The 15255-nt window shown below is 40.3% G+C and overlaps 4 protein-coding genes and 1 long non-coding RNA gene across 30 annotated transcripts in view; 2 read left to right on the plus strand and 3 right to left on the minus strand.

The window, feature by feature from the left end:
- Positions 1-624: 624 nt before the first annotated feature.
- Positions 625-6504, minus strand: LOC105664375 (orcokinin peptides). 2 transcript variants are annotated; one of them, XM_012298983.2, is made up of 4 exons: positions 5648-5875; positions 4328-4406; positions 3246-3393; positions 625-2255 (listed from the first exon to the last, which is right to left on the minus strand). In XM_012298983.2, the coding sequence occupies exons 1-4, from the start codon at positions 5729-5731 to the stop codon at positions 2039-2041; spliced, it is 528 nt and encodes a 175-aa protein (XP_012154373.2). In that variant the 5' UTR covers positions 5732-5875; the 3' UTR covers positions 625-2038. The 2 variants fall into 2 exon arrangements, with proteins under 2 accessions (XP_012154373.2, XP_076392999.1); XM_076536884.1 differs by lacking the exons at positions 625-2255; positions 3246-3393 and adding an exon at positions 3664-4138 and having other exon boundaries at positions 5648-6504.
- Positions 846-1955, plus strand: LOC100874798 (uncharacterized). The gene is made up of 5 exons (XM_012298992.2): positions 846-985; positions 1046-1108; positions 1173-1235; positions 1284-1397; positions 1568-1955. Exons 1-5 carry the CDS (start codon positions 905-907, stop codon positions 1886-1888), a joined length of 642 nt encoding a protein of 213 aa, XP_012154382.2. The 5' UTR covers positions 846-904; the 3' UTR covers positions 1889-1955.
- Positions 6505-6544: 40 nt separating the features above from the next.
- On the plus strand, positions 6545-10061 carry LOC105661755 (prothoracicotropic hormone-like). Of its 3 annotated transcripts, XM_076536881.1 has the most exons (5): positions 6545-8133; positions 8255-8327; positions 8746-8982; positions 9041-9178; positions 9233-10061. In XM_076536881.1, the coding sequence occupies exons 1-5, from the start codon at positions 8117-8119 to the stop codon at positions 9380-9382; spliced, it is 615 nt and encodes a 204-aa protein (XP_076392996.1). In that variant the 5' UTR covers positions 6545-8116; the 3' UTR covers positions 9383-10061. The 3 variants fall into 3 exon arrangements, with proteins under 3 accessions (XP_076392996.1, XP_012154392.2, XP_076392995.1); XM_012299002.2 differs by having other exon boundaries at positions 6545-8327; XM_076536880.1 differs by lacking the exon at positions 8255-8327.
- On the minus strand, positions 7793-8748 carry LOC143265345 (uncharacterized). Its single transcript, XR_013039786.1, has 2 exons — positions 8499-8748; positions 7793-8382 (listed from the first exon to the last, which is right to left on the minus strand). It is a non-coding gene; the product is annotated as an uncharacterized LOC143265345 (long non-coding RNA).
- Positions 10062-11820: 1759 nt separating the features above from the next.
- The window catches only part of HDAC4 (histone deacetylase 4), a 28009-nt gene continuing 24574 nt past the window's right edge, over positions 11821-15255 (minus strand). For all 23 annotated transcript variants that reach the window (XM_076536860.1, XM_076536850.1, XM_076536865.1 and 20 more), the window contains 5 exons: positions 14926-15195; positions 14408-14754; positions 13670-14224; positions 13365-13504; positions 11821-13298 (listed from right to left, as the gene is read on the minus strand). In XM_076536860.1, the coding sequence (XP_076392975.1) occupies positions 13235-13298; positions 13365-13504; positions 13670-14224; positions 14408-14754; positions 14926-15195 (1376 nt within the window). In that variant the 3' untranslated portion in view covers positions 11821-13234. The remainder of the gene's footprint in view (positions 13299-13364; positions 13505-13669; positions 14225-14407; positions 14755-14925; positions 15196-15255) is intronic.

Here is a 15255-nt window from a genome sequence, read left to right on the forward strand (position 1 = left end):
AGTAATAGCTAAGCTATTGTGATTCACCAACAGCTTTCAACAAAGGAGGATGGATTTGAAAAACACCTACAGGTGATTCCTACTTCAATTTCGATGCATATTGCAATGAGTGCTACTAGTAATGTATGTAAATACGTATAATATATCTATATCGTGCGTCATCGCACTAAACATCGCGCTTGATTACCCTGTCTCGTGACATGGATCGATGACATTTTTATTACTCGCGGTACGTACATGTATCAAAGGATATGTATTTTATAAATATCTTGTACAGGTCGCAAAACAACACGGGTGAACAAAAATGGATCTGCGCTTCATACAGAGTCGTAAAATGAATGGTATGCAACAATTGAACGAAACTCTGCTGTTAATCAAACGTATGGAAATATGTATATCAACTCTACTGAAATTGTACACCAAAAATACTACTATTTTTACTTTTAGGAATGAACTGATTGACAAGGATTTGAAAGGTTATAAAGCTTACATACGTTTCTACGTCTAAGGTTATAATTTATATACGCAGAGAGCGCTGCACTTGTCATTTAAAAACACAAAAAGGTACAAAGCTGAAATAAACAAACAAATAAATAAACTGATAGAGGTAAATAAAGAATCGTATGCGTTCAATAAGTATTTTATTGGTAATATCTTCAATAAATACAATGTATCGGTGACATCGAAGTACAATCGAGATGATCGGGAGAGTATCAGGAAAGAGGGATCGTAAACCATGCGTACCAAACTCCACATTATGCGCCGGAAACCGGAAATAGAAACCGCTGCAAACGAAGACGCTCGTCTCTTGTTTAACCGACTTCAGGTAAATTCGCAAAAGCAGCAATGGAAGGAAAAGAAATATGATCGAATCAAATCGCGATAAGACCCTTCGTGTTCAGCCATGCAACCGATGTATCAGCTGTTCGGCAGCGCAATCGCCATGTTCGTGAACATCGCGATACTGCTCTACGTCTGTCAACGAGTAAGTCATGGAAGTTAAATTATAACCAAAAAAGAGTCTCGAAATAATGTGAGTCCTTAGTTTTTAGCTGCGACAAGATCGCGACGCAAGATGATGACGGAGATGGAAGAACTGACCACGATCGTAACGTATATGTACTCGACGTCGGCATCGTTGGCCAAAGCGTTTACGTTCGTTTTGTCGACAGGTTCGCCAGGCACGCGACAACGTCCAATACATCGGTGAACAGGTGGCTCGAGGAATGGACGAGGTAAGTACGCCAAACGGGGTAAAACCGAACTAACAAGTATAATTGTAGATCAAAGACGATGTGGGGAAAGAACTGCGAGTTACCGATCGATTAACCACGCAGAATACGAAATTGGCGGCGGTGCTGCAGCGATTCGCGACCCTCGAGGAAAACGTGATCGAAGTGCGTCAATTTCTGTAGAGAAAGGACTTTATAGAAAGAGGAGAATTATAGAAAATTGTTGAAATCCTTTATAGAAAAGATTGTTTCACTCTAAAGGATTATTCTCTATAAAAGATATTTATGAATGAAATTGTAATCTCGGTTAAGGTTATAATAGTGTCGTTTTGTAGCTTGTGCGCATGGATCGAAACAGGGAAAGCGTGAAGATCGAGACGCCGATGGATGTCAGCGAGGAGATCAAGAAGATCGTCGCGGCAGTCGAGAGAAGGAAAATAGAAGAGGAAGAGCAAGACCCAGAGGACGGAGTCGAGTGGTCAAAGGAATCGAAGCGGTCCAGCAAAGCGGAAATCGGTTCTGTAAATCGAACTACTCGGAATCCGTTATCGAAATTTTCGACGTGTACTCCGCGGGAAACTGTCACTCGAAAAACTACCGACCGAGCTCGAATTTCCACAATGCCCGAGGTTCGACTTCTCGGCGAAAAACGGTAACTGGACAGTTAAACGATCCCTCTAATTCGTTAATGAGATACGAATAAAAAGAAATTCATAAGATTTATATATTGTATTCAACGTGGAAGAAAGGACAAAAGCGATGAAATTTCGTAGACCTGTTCCGTTGATGAGTAGTCGATCTCGCGATTATCCGAGCATTTCTGCGTAGTGCGTTCTCGTTCTCGTTCTTCTTTCCAAGTAGTCGGCTAGTCGTTTGACGAATTCGTTCCAGGAGGCGCGATCCATCTTCGCGAAGTTGCGTTTGAAGAAGTTATCGAAAGCCGTGCGATCGATCTCGTCGATGTTGCGCTTGGTAGACGGTTCGAGTAAGGATCGGTCGCTTGGAAGAAAGTCGAATGATTTGCTGTGAACAAATTCACGTATCAACTTGCACGGTTATAGTACAATAAGGATAAACCATAGACATAGAGTACAAAATTATATAGAGACATGGTGCTGTATATTTGATATACATGCAAATAGATACATGAGAATACATGGTTAGGTTAGGTTAGGTTATATATATATGTACAGCAAAGTTTCTCCATTTGGCAAATTAATTTAAAGTCATTTATTTCTTTTATTTAAAGTAGAAATGGCAGACACATGATTTGTGGCAAAGAAACTGCAGCTGTTGAAGAGCTGAAATTACAACTGTTATGAACTGTTTTACAAGTGAGAATTTTTTATTGAGTGGAGATAACTGTCTGATGTAGAATAGTGATTGACAAGTAGAGAAACTTTCCTGTTCATCATATATATGTGGATGGTTATAGAAATTGTCTACTACTGAATTTTTCTGAACTTGTCTGAAATAATGAAATCTAATTGAACAAAATGTTAGGTTGATTTGGAAAAATGATTTGATAAAATGATCATAGAAATGATCTACTACTGACTTCTCTAAACTTGTCTGAAACAATGAAACATAATTGAACAAAATGTTAGGTTGATTTGGAAAAATGATTTGATAAAATGATTATAGAAATGATCTACTACTGACTTCTCTAAACTTGTCTGAAATAATGAAATCTAATTGAACAAAATGTTAGGTTGATTTGGAAAAATGATTTGATAAAATGATCATAGAAATGATCTACTACTGACTTCTCTAAACTTGTCTAAAATAATGAAACATAATTGAACAAAATGTTAGGTTGATTTGGAAAAATGCTTTGATAAAATGATCATAGAAATGATCTACTACTGACTTCTTTAAACTTGTATGAAACAATGAAACGTAATGGAACAGAATGTTAGTTACTTTGACAACATCATAATGAAAAGTTCAGTCCAATCCAAAACTGTCAGAATATTGTTTAAGTAACCTGTACATGTCTATGGTTATGCTTACCTGTTGATCGGCGCATCGTCAGCGTTCGCCTCGTCTAAAAAGTTCGCCCCATAAGAGGGGTCGAACATGCGTGGAATGTAATTACGTCTTACGGAGGCTCGATCCGAATCCGGATCTCGACCTCTACCGACGTCCCTTTCCTTCGCATCTTGAACGAAATCGAAACTCGTGTTAGATCAGGAGGTGTGGAAATTTCTGTGATGAAGGTAGTCCTTTCAGAGTTAGAGGTAGTCCTTTCAGAGGAGTCAGAGGCAGTCCTTAACAGTCAATAGAGCTCAACATTTTTGTCCACCATATTTTTCTCTAGTCCATACACAATTTATAAAGTCTCTTATTAGGACTACCTTCCCAAAAGTTTCCAGGCCTACATATACTGTATGCTAGAAAGGAACACGTAGGTTAAAGAAAAAGACGCGGGCATCGTACGATCAGTTTATTCGGCGCCGCTGCACTACAACGAAAATCTATTCTCTGTAAAGATTGCTACGTTATGACAGTTTACGAGTCAGAGTTTCCCGACCGCGACCCCAGCTCGCTGGCGAACTCCGCCAAGCTCCGCACTAGATTGCCGCCACCCAGTTGGTCCAAGTTCCTGCGACTGGTGCTTCGCACCAGATTTCCGCCTCCGAGCTGATCCAAATTGCGATTCACGCGTTCGTCCACGCTGCGCAGCAGATTTCCGCCGCCTATCTGATCTAGATTCCTCCGCGAAGACACCCAGAAGGGCTCGTACGCGCTTTCCAGTCTCCGTTTCAACAGATTGCCGCCACCGATCTGGTCCAGATTCCTGTCGAGTCGATCGACCCTTTCGTTACGGGAGTACCGGGACGACACTCTCTTTGCATCGTCTCTGATCTGTCCATTGTCTTCGTCAACGAATTTCGTTGCCTTTCCTAAAATTGTCCAACTACCGATATCGAATTTCTCTTGAACACACCCTTCACCGACCCAACCTTCACCAACACTGTAAGCCTCCAGAGATTCCTCTTCGTCAGGGACAACCGAAGCGTTCGACGAAACAGCGCGCGGACGAAAGCGAGGACGAGTCAAACGAATGCGTAATGTAGGGAGAAATTACTTACCGTGATCGTTGAAATACCCAGCTAGGAATTCTCCGCTGACGGGTCCATAGAGATCGCGTTGTAATGCGTTCGCTTCGACCTGTAAAACAAACGCTATGATGTGTTATGGAAAAAGGCGTGACCGCGAAAGTAGAGATGGTAGCTTCCGATTGCGAACACGCGATGCTTCGATCGATCACGGGAAAATTCCCGTTTGCGTGGATCGCGCGGGGAAACTTTGAACATGTTCCGTTTTGAAAAACAAACGGTGCAGACAATTGTTATTTTATTGTGAAAGGTACAGGTAGAAGCTTTGTACAGTTATCTTTAAGATTAATGTTATATGCAATTGAAAAAAATTAATGCATCACTTTTTTTTTTAATATTGCATACATACTTGTTGAATGATGCAGTTGTAAAATATAAATGCATTACTTTCTTTCTGAATACAATTACATATTTATTGAATGATGCAGTTGTAGAACATTGTAGTTGCTCAAGTTTAAATTGTATAAATATCTTGTACCTTTTAACATTAACAAGGAGTCTGTCAATGAGTCATAGTTTCATAAAAGTTTTTCTAATGAAAATATAAAGCTACATATTTTTGAGATGATTATCTAGAAATTTGTGATGATTAATGTTTATTGTTTGCTGTATATTAATATACATTAATGTTTCACCGTTTGCTGTGTATTAATGATTATGTTAATGTATACTTTACTTTATGTATGATGTATACATTATATAATTGTATTTATTAATTTTATGTATAAATGTAACTATACATTAATGTATATTGATGTATACATGTGTATTAATGTTTATATTAATATATACATTACTGTACGTATGATTTATACATTATATAATTGTATTTCTTAATTTTATGTATAAATGTAACTGTACATTAATGTATATTGATGTATACATGTGTATTAATGTTTATATTAATATATACATTACTGTACGTATGATTTATACATTATATAATTTTATTTATTAATTTTATGTATAAATGTAATTGTACATTAATGTATATTCATGTATACATGTGTATTAATGTTTATATTAATGTATACATTACTGTATGTATGATGTATACATTATATAATTTTATGTATAAATGTATATCAATGTGTGCATGATACATACAGTAATACATACATTTACACATACAGTTACATTAATATAACAGTACATTAATGTGCATTAATATTTTATATTCTTTACTAGTTTACTTTATAATTTAAAAAAAAGAATTGTATAATGTACAACGTAGTGTTAAGTGTAGTCACAGTACAGTAGGTTGTATCATTGTATAGGAAGTAGAAAAGTTACCTGTGTAAACGCAATCGCTAACCAGAGTACAGCGATCGCGAGTACGAAAATCGAAGAAACCTTGCAGGAAGTGTAGCTCGACATCGTGAGTCGAGGAGTAGCGAAATGAGGCGTTGACGCGTGTGTACGTGCTTCCTCGTGTTTCGTCCAAATATATACGAGTTAACCGGCGACGATATTCGCCGCGAGACGCGAGGAGGGTTCAAAGCAGAGCGCGCGCGCGTCGACGCGCCATACGCGCCCCCGAAATCCATTACGCTCGCCAACGCGCCGCGGTTCCGATCCTCGGTGCTTTGACTAATTGCCAGAAGAACCAATAAAATCCTTGATGCATCCCTTTACTTGGTTTTAGTGTTACAGCTTTTTGATTAACCCTTTGCATTATTTTGTGTAGTCTTCATGATTTAGTGGAATTTTTAGTATGCTTCAATTTGGAATTCAAGAACAAGTAGTTTGTATAAGTTATTGTATGATACCAGATTGACATAGCATGTTGGTTTTAGTATTGTAATAGTTGTAACTGATGCACCTGGCAAAGTGCAAAGCTCATAGTGCAAAGGGTTAATCTTGTAACAAGTAAAATGGTGTATTGAGAAATGAAAATGTTATTGTAATAGTACTATAAGATTATCACTTGATTCTACAAATTCAGCATGTAGCTTGTTGACCACAAGGTGAACAAGTGATCAGTTTATATTTATATATCTCTTTATTCTTTTAATTTATGCAGTATTCAATTGTAAATTTTAATTGTTTACAACAGCATTCTATAAAAATACTATTTACCTGAATTGCTAGAGCTCATCTTGTGGTGAATGAACTGTACTTGTAGTGTACTGTAGTACAAACATGCATACAAACATACAAACATGAATTACACAGTCATTACAAGTCTTTAAATTTAATATAAGATGCAGAGCTTAAAGTGGTTAACACTAGAACTACCAGTTGATGCACAATTTTGAATTAAAAATGAAATAGAAGGGCAAATAAATAGAGGGTGAAATAATATATGTAATCATCCTTTATTTCTATAAAAATTAATTCATATTTTTACAATTACATTACATTGTGACAGAATTCCACCATTTAAAGAAGGAAGCTAAAAGCAGACATTTTGACTGATAGTTCTATTACTACCTAAAGAAAGATTAGACTACAAACATAACACAGAGTATATTCAATGTAATTTTCTGACCCTATCTTCTATAGCTCTAGATACCTGTTACAGATTTCATTTAATTCAAACATTACTCAAACCTAAGCTCAAAGAATGTTAACTAAATATCCAAACAATCAAGTGTTCAAAGACAAGCGATAGAAGTATAAGATAAATAACATTCTACTAACTACTGTTTGCAGATAGGGAATGATAAATGAGTCCAATTTGTCAGAACAGTAGGGCAATTGCGTGTGAAACAAAAATTTATAAGGTGAAATGTCTACTTGTATGCCTGAACTGTGTTAGAGACCTTTACAGGGGTAGATGTACACAATACATGTTCATTATGTTTCCCAGAAAACTTTTGCTTGGACAACGGCGCGAAAACTTTCCTCGGATGACCTGGGGTCATTCAGGCGGATATATTTTGGACGAGGATGCATATTGTTAATTTCAAAATTTTTCAAATTTCTTAAATTTGTAAATTTATAAATTTTCAAGTACATAAAATTCGTAATAATAATTTGTAGATAATAATAATGATAACAATATAATAATAATAAGATTAATAATGATAATAACATTATAATAATTATAATAATAAGATCAATAACGATAATAATAATAAGTTACTTCTTCAACAAAGTACATTAAACGTATCCCCCACATATACCTAACATAACCTAATTTACATTAAACCTTCAGATCCTAAAATTTTTAAAATTCCTAACCTAACAAATTTTTCTATTATCGCATCTCTGAAAATTTCAAAATTAACGAGAACAAGCTATTTCTCGCATTGCCACATTTTTCGCATGAAAGTCAAATATGGCGGATCCCATCGTTACAGTCCTCGTTTCCTGCAAATTATCGACTATCGATCGCGGATCATTTCTCGTCGATGGCTCGTTTTCGCCTGTCGTTTGCTCTCCATGAACGAGGGGTGAAGAGGTGCGCGATCGATCTCGTATCTGGTGCAGAAAATAATTCCCGTCGACCGTGAAAGGCTCGACAGGTGCGTGTTTACGCGGCTAAATGTACCCACGTACGCTTCCCCCGCGATCGAATTATCGACGTCTCGTTAACGTTTTACGAGATGGACGCGAATAACGGGGAATCGAGCGAAGATGCGCCGTTTCGGCGCGACCGAAACGAAGGACGCGTGAAATCGCGTCCCCGATTCTCGAATTGTAGCTTTCTTTTTTTCCCGTCGTCTTCGCTTACACGGGGGATGAAATCACGCCTCTGCGTCGCGTGTCAAAGTGATTCCGGACAGGTCCACCTTTCAAAGAGATCGTGTAACGCTAATGGATTCGAACGTCCGGTAAGAATGCGATCCGATATTACGTTTCGTATTTTCATTTCCTTTATTCTCGTCCTTATTCTTCGCCTCTCCTTTTTTTTACGCCAACGTCCGTCGTATATAACGAACGGGAGGAACGCAGCATCTTTATTAACTCCAGCAAAATTTTATCGAGTCTTGTTGGAATCCGAAAGATGAAGATGCTGCTAGCGTATGTAAGTATCAGAACGTTAGAGTAGGGAAACAAGCTCTCTGTTGACACCTTGTTCTCTAGAAAATGTCCCTTTAAATTAGTTGTGTAAACGAGCGGGAAATTTAAATCAAGTAAATGTAATTTCATATCAATTTTCTTAAATAATTATAAATATTAACTTCGAAGTATTTACATCAATTTTACAGATAAATGTGTTACAGAGAAGTGTCAAAATAAATTACTGGTAAATGTGGCGATGTTAATTATTAATTTTCGACCACCATATTGTACATTCTGCGCATGCGCGTTTCGAAATATTGCGCCGAAATCGTGCTCTCCCGATTCATTTGACTTTGGCATTTAAATTGATCTTCACCAGTGAATTTCCTTGTCGAGTTTCGCCTCTTGTATCCCCACTCTGATCATTTGTTTTATTTCAGATTATGGTGTTCTTTCAATTGCAACTTGGCGAATCTATCGTCCGTCAACGATGGCAAGACTGGTTCGAAGACGCGGTTAGACAAGCCGAAGAGGTTCGTTGGCTGTACTATCGAACCAGGATCAAACAGGAGAAAGAATTGCTGCTGCTACTCGATCAACCGACGTTGGAGCAGCACAGGTGGATCGACATCAAACACGAGTCCTCTCCAGCCGACGTGAGACGCGTTCAAACCAGGGTACGTCTTAGTGCAATTGTTTCAGACGATCGTAATAATCTTAAAATTCCCTTAACAGTCCTTCTGTTCCTGCGAATCGCAGTACGAAGTGCGCGATCTGGGTGACGACCATTACCCGAGGTATCTGACCGTGTCGTACTGCAAGCCGAAAACGTGTCAGAACAAATTCCATCCTTGCAAGATACTGTACTACATGGTAAGGTTAACGACTTCGCACTCGAGTACTTTCATCAAGTTGATTGTTTTGTAGGTGCATATACTGAGACCACGAGAGACCAACGTGCCATCGAAGTGGTTCTCGGGCGACGACGAGATACCGGAGACACCGTTGCCGGAGTTTCTGAAGCGGAAGTGGCAGCTGAAGCCGGTGTCGGTACCTGTTGCCTGCGTTCCCGCCTAAAATCAGGGACCACTGTTTCCTCCATTTTAATTCTTCCCACCGATCTTGTACCGACCATGCTGCCATCTTATCAAATTACTGAGAGAAAACGTATTATAGTAACAAACGTAACCTCTTAACGGTCGTAAAACACCGTAAGACACCGAACTTCCATTTCTGCCATTTTGATCTCTCTTTACGACTCTCTGTTTCTAATTGAATCGAATAAAAGTGCATTTTCTTGATTAGTTTGTAGCAGAAGATGGCCGAGGCAGGGAAGAGTAGGGACTCGTTATATGGCCACTCGAAACTGTTTACCGTGTATCTTTTGCTTACCCTCGTGTTTACTTACTAAAATGTACTACGCTTACGTTATCTGTTACGGTAGATAACGCGCGATTGACAGCTACTCGACTACTTTATAGTTAAAACACGCGACTGTATTATCTCTGTCGTTCGATCATTTAATCTAGCACGGTAAAAAATGTGTGTGGCCAAACCACAAGTATCTGGGTAACCATTATGATGACGCTATGATATTGAAACTGACATTCTGTCTCTTAGATTGTATATAAATAATGAAGTATATTCATAAGCATATACTTATATCAAGAGAAGCATAAACATATAATTATATCATAAGTATTACTGCATATAATGTATAATAATGAAAATAGGAATAGTAAACTTATGAAACGTATATGTTTAAAGTACTTGCTACTTACTGTTACCTTGCTACTGTAGTTTCTATACAAGTACATATACTTATTGAACAAATAACTTGTATAGAACATACATAGTTCTTTTTTGCATTTCATCTTTTATTTTCTTACAATTACATAATTTAATTGAATATGTAGAACCTATAAGCACCAAGCGTCCTCTTACGTGGTTCTGTGAAACAGAAGTCCTGATGTTTCTTGTCCGTTGACCTAAGGAAATATGAGATGTTCGCGCAACTACTCCTTCGAGACTGGCAGAGAAACTTGCGTTCCTCGAATGGCCATCTAACGGCACAATAAATACGAGTTTTCCTCTAGAGTCCAGAAGGTAACGTTACTCGAACCGTGTGCGGAAATGACAACGCGTTGTATATGTAATTACAGTGTTAGGTCGAGTTGATTTTAAGCGATGCAACAGGAATCGTTCTTGCGCGCACGCAACGAGTACACGCCTACTCGATCGATGATTAACGAAATTACTGGGATCGTTTGATAACGCTAATGGCTTGTAAAAGGAACATTTGTTCATTCATCGATCGACGCTCGTCGACAGAGCTTTTCTCTTCTTGAAACATTAATATATAGGTACATTTAGTCCTTTAGATTACTGTATTGTATTGTATTTTATTTTCTCACATGAGATGGCGTCTAAGAGGGGCTCCCCTCACTTTGCCCAAATCCTTTAGATTACAGACTCTTCTAGTCTTCAAATTACTAGGCAAGTTTTATTACAAGGAAGTTTTATTTGTACAAGTGCAATTTTTTGTTCTTTTCATTTATATTTTTTTTATTCTTTATACTGATTTTATACTTGCCTAAGTTAATGCATTTTTATAAAATATGTAAACAATTTATTTGTAAGGTATTTAATTTAAATAAAGAGAATTTTGAAAGTCTCACGTGTGTTTTAAAATTCATATTTACGCGCGCTTTTTTCAAGAGTATCTGATGACGTCATTCTGATGGATTTTAACAACCACAGCCATCTAGCGAAAGGTGGGTACTTATAAAACTAAATTTTGGATATAATTTTTGTATTAATTCACTCTTTTGACTTATTAAGGGCTGGAAAATATTCTAAAGGTAATTTCTAGAGAATTTTAAGTCATATTATTATATAATAAGCTAGAAAAATGAATATTTTGAAGGGGTGGTATAAAAATAGTACTGGTGGCGCCATCTCTCCGGCGAACAGGGTGAACTACACACTTTTGAAACAGCTCTTTAATTAGTTCCATTTTCTGCCACCAGAGGGCGCTACTTGTACCGGTGGCGCCGTCTAGCGGCAAACAACAGAACTAATTAAAGTGCTGTTTCAAAAGTGTGTAGTTCACCCTGTTCGCCGGAGAGATGGCGCCACTAGTTCAATTATTTTTTTTTAATTCAATTAATAGTGTTTTTATTGATTATTACGCTATATATTTATTAATACTGATTTCCTGCTGTCTGCAATACATTCTACGGGTCCAAAAACAATAATTATATGCTCAGAACAAATTCGCACCATACTGTAACTCGCCGGCGATATAGGGAGTGACACAATAGCAAAGATTATAAAATGTTTTTAACTTTTTATCGATTACTACATAGTAGAATATCTCATCAAAAATAAACATGGAAGATAAATTTGACTATAAAAATATATTTACTTACGTTCTAACGTTCCAACGGTCACTGAAACGTAAATTGCGCAATAAGGCTCGTTATTTATGAAGATACGGGCACAAATGCTGCCGGTTAACGTTACGCGTAACACAATGACTATACGTTTTATTTGAAATTACGAGGTACATTTATATACATAAAAAATGTATGACTAATACATTTAAGCTTACGCAGTATGGACATATTTCGTACGCGTGCAATAACGTAATCGCAACTTTTTTGTTCTCGTTCATTCTTTTCGTTTTTTAATCATGTTTTTTTTTCCTCATATTTTTCGCAGAATCTTTGATTCCATTTCACCTAATCTTGTTTCGTTAATCGGCTATTCGATGCGAGTCAACGATTTACATCTAATTTGTATCGATTGGCTTCGAACGATACACCGGAATGTTGCAAGTTTCCTTTTGCTCGAAACGAATGAAACTCTCGCAAAAACGTCAACGATTTTCCGAACGACCGCTGACGACAACGGCGACGATGACAAAAACTGATAATTCGGTCGGGTCGTGACGCGAAGGGAACGGGGAGGAGGAGCGGGACGACGTCGAAATTGGCAAGACGCGAGAAAACGGAAATAGGAGAACGGGAAGATCCGAGTTCGCGAACACGAGTCGACCGAAAACGTTTCGCGCTCGTTTTCGTAAATTTTTGGTAAAAATACAGGACGAAACACTCGACGAACACTTGAGATTCTTGCGGACACAACGTACGACGTACACGTATGTCTTGTACTTGATACGCGTAACCGCGCGCTTATTCTCCCCTCGCGCAGTACGCAAAAGTCTTTGCGTGCCAACTTGTGTCGAACGCGAGCGAACGGAATCTGTGGAAATCGTTCGTCGATCGACAGATTCGCTGAAATTTCATGTTCTCATAAAATGCACGACACAAAAATAAATGCTCGTATTTCAATCGTGTATGTGTGTGTGTGTGTGTGTGTGTGTATGTGTGTAAGTGTACGTGTTAAGGGGTGTACATATTCTCTCACTCGCTCATTCATTCTGCCATACTCATAGCGGTGCGTTTACACCTTCGACTAAGTGTATTTCGTCAATTTCTTCTTTCGTTTTTTTTCTTACAAAATATCACAAAAATCACACCAGCCTTTGTTCGCAACGAAACAACCAAAATATGCTGCTCGAGATTTCTCGTTAATCGCCGTATCTTCCCTTTTCTCTCTCAATTACTCTTCCTCCGTTGTTCAATGAAACGTCAAGAACGTCACACTAACGAAATAACAATCGTTTACAGTTTTGCGTTCAACCCAAACTTCTTTTAGAATTACAAAGAAGGCAACCGAGAGGAAAAGCGAAAGAGGCTCAAGATCTATCGACGCGGCAGCAGTTTCGTAACCGACGTACGGTCGCATATTCCCGTCTCAGGACGCGACGCGAACGGGACGACGATCATTTTGCGACGACGACGACGGCAAAGACAGTCTCCAAAGCGAATCGCGCGTACCACCGCGCAACGAAAAGCTCCGCTTTCATTTGGCGTCGTCTTGTTCCATCGGCTCTTCGGAAACTTCGCGGGAATGTTCTGGGGTAGTCCTACAAAGAAAAGTTGAGTCACATATTGTCTGACCCAGGGTAGAAATAGTATGAGCAAACACTCACGTTAAATTGGTAGGCTGCTGCATTGACAGGGAGGCCATCGCGGAGACTGTCTCGGATTCGTCGCGTTCCTTCTGGCCGGCTTCAATGGCGCTCATCGGCGCTGTGTGCGCGTTCAGCTTCACGCAAGGCCAATGCGGCATCTACTCAAAGATGTTAATAGTTATAACCACAGCATCAATGAACTAACGGTAACGAACAGCGTCAGAGATATTCCGACGCGTCAGCTGTAATGATTTACAGCTAGTGTACACTCATAAATTATTCAAATTTTTAATGATTACGTGTACAAATATGTTCTACCGCACCTGAACGGCGATAGTCTTCTGCAGCGTGTCGATGGCGTTCTGACAAGGCGCCCTGGTCAACTCCTCATCCCGAAGTTGACTGGGTTCATCCCCGAGGAGAGCTCGGACGCACTCTTGGGCGGAATCGCAGATGGCGGCGAGGTCGTAGCCGCCTTCAAGAGCTAAGACGACCTTGCCGTTGGCCAGACCGAGCAGCTGTTGGGTCATCTTTCCGAAACATGCCGGGCTAACTTTGTAACCGCCGAGAGGAGCCGGGTGTCCAACCGCGGCGTCGAAACCGGCGGAGACGAGTACGATACTCGGGTCGAACGCCCTCGCGATGGGCATGACGATAGTGCGAAATGCGGCGAGGTACTCGGCGTCTCCCATAGGTGGATTCAAGCCGCCGGACCACGCGACGTTCACGTTGTATCCTAAACCTTCGCCGGCTCCGCACTCGGTTGGTCCTCCAGTGCCCGGGAAAAAGTTACCTTCGTCGTGCCTGTGTATCGACAGATACAACACTCGCGGGTCGTCGTAAAACATTTGCTGCGTTCCGTTCCCATGGTGGACGTCCTAAAGGAAAAACGAACGGACTCTGGGTACACGCGTCATGGTGACTCTTATTACATTAACCCGTTCGAGCGGCGAAGCATCGAGAAAGGGAAGGAAGGACAGAAAGATGTCGACTAGGAATAGGAAGAAGTAGAAGAAGACGAAGAATAAAAAGAAGCAGAAGAAGTAGAAGGGGTCTCTTACCCAATCCAAAATCATAATTTTCCGAACGTCGAGCTTCTGCTGAAGCAATCGCGCGGCGATCGCGACCGAGTTGAAGAAGCAGAATCCCATGGCTTGATTGGTTTCGGCGTGATGGCCCGGTGGTCGAACGACGGCGAAACCGTTCTTAATGTCGCCCATGGCGGTTTTGAAGGCGAGGTCGACCACGCAACCGACGGCCATTCTGGCGGCTGGCGCGGTATTCAATTCGTTCCACGTGGTGTCGGAATCGACGCCGATGCCGCCGCAAGGCAGTCGCACGAAACTCTTGATGGGCAGCTGAGAGAGCTTCGACACGTCCAACTTTTGCCGATTCATCGGATTCGTTCCTGCGCGAAGCACACCTTACTTTCTGTCTGTCCGTCTGTCCGACCGCGAACGGATGGAAGATAGCGACGCGGCGCGGCGCGACGCGGCACGGCAAAATAAGGGTTATGCCATAGAGTAGGGAGGAGGGCGAGGTAGGGCGGTAGAGAGCCGATTGCGCGGAGTCGACTCACCGAAGAGAAGAGCGTGAGCTTCGCTGTGACATGTTTGAATCTCCTCGAGGGTGGCTTTGCGCGATCGTATTCGATCGCACCTCTGTAGCAAGCCGGTCTCGGACAGCCGGGCCCAGACGCTCTGCAGCCTGCCGCCGTGCTCGGGATGACCCCGTACAGTTTCGCCGCAGTCGCACGCGTGTTTCAGCATCAGCGGATCGTAGGCCAAACCGGTGGTGGGTCGATGAGAGGAGGAGGTTCGCGCGAATAGCTCACCGGTTGCTTGAGGACCTGTTGATACGGAGAGTCAATTAGGCAAAGTATATTCGCACACAATATCTCTAGAAGAAA

Source organism: Megachile rotundata, chromosome 11, assembly GCF_050947335.1.
Source record: "Megachile rotundata isolate GNS110a chromosome 11, iyMegRotu1, whole genome shotgun sequence".
In the NCBI taxonomy this organism is placed as follows: Eukaryota; Metazoa; Arthropoda; class Insecta; order Hymenoptera; family Megachilidae; genus Megachile; species Megachile rotundata.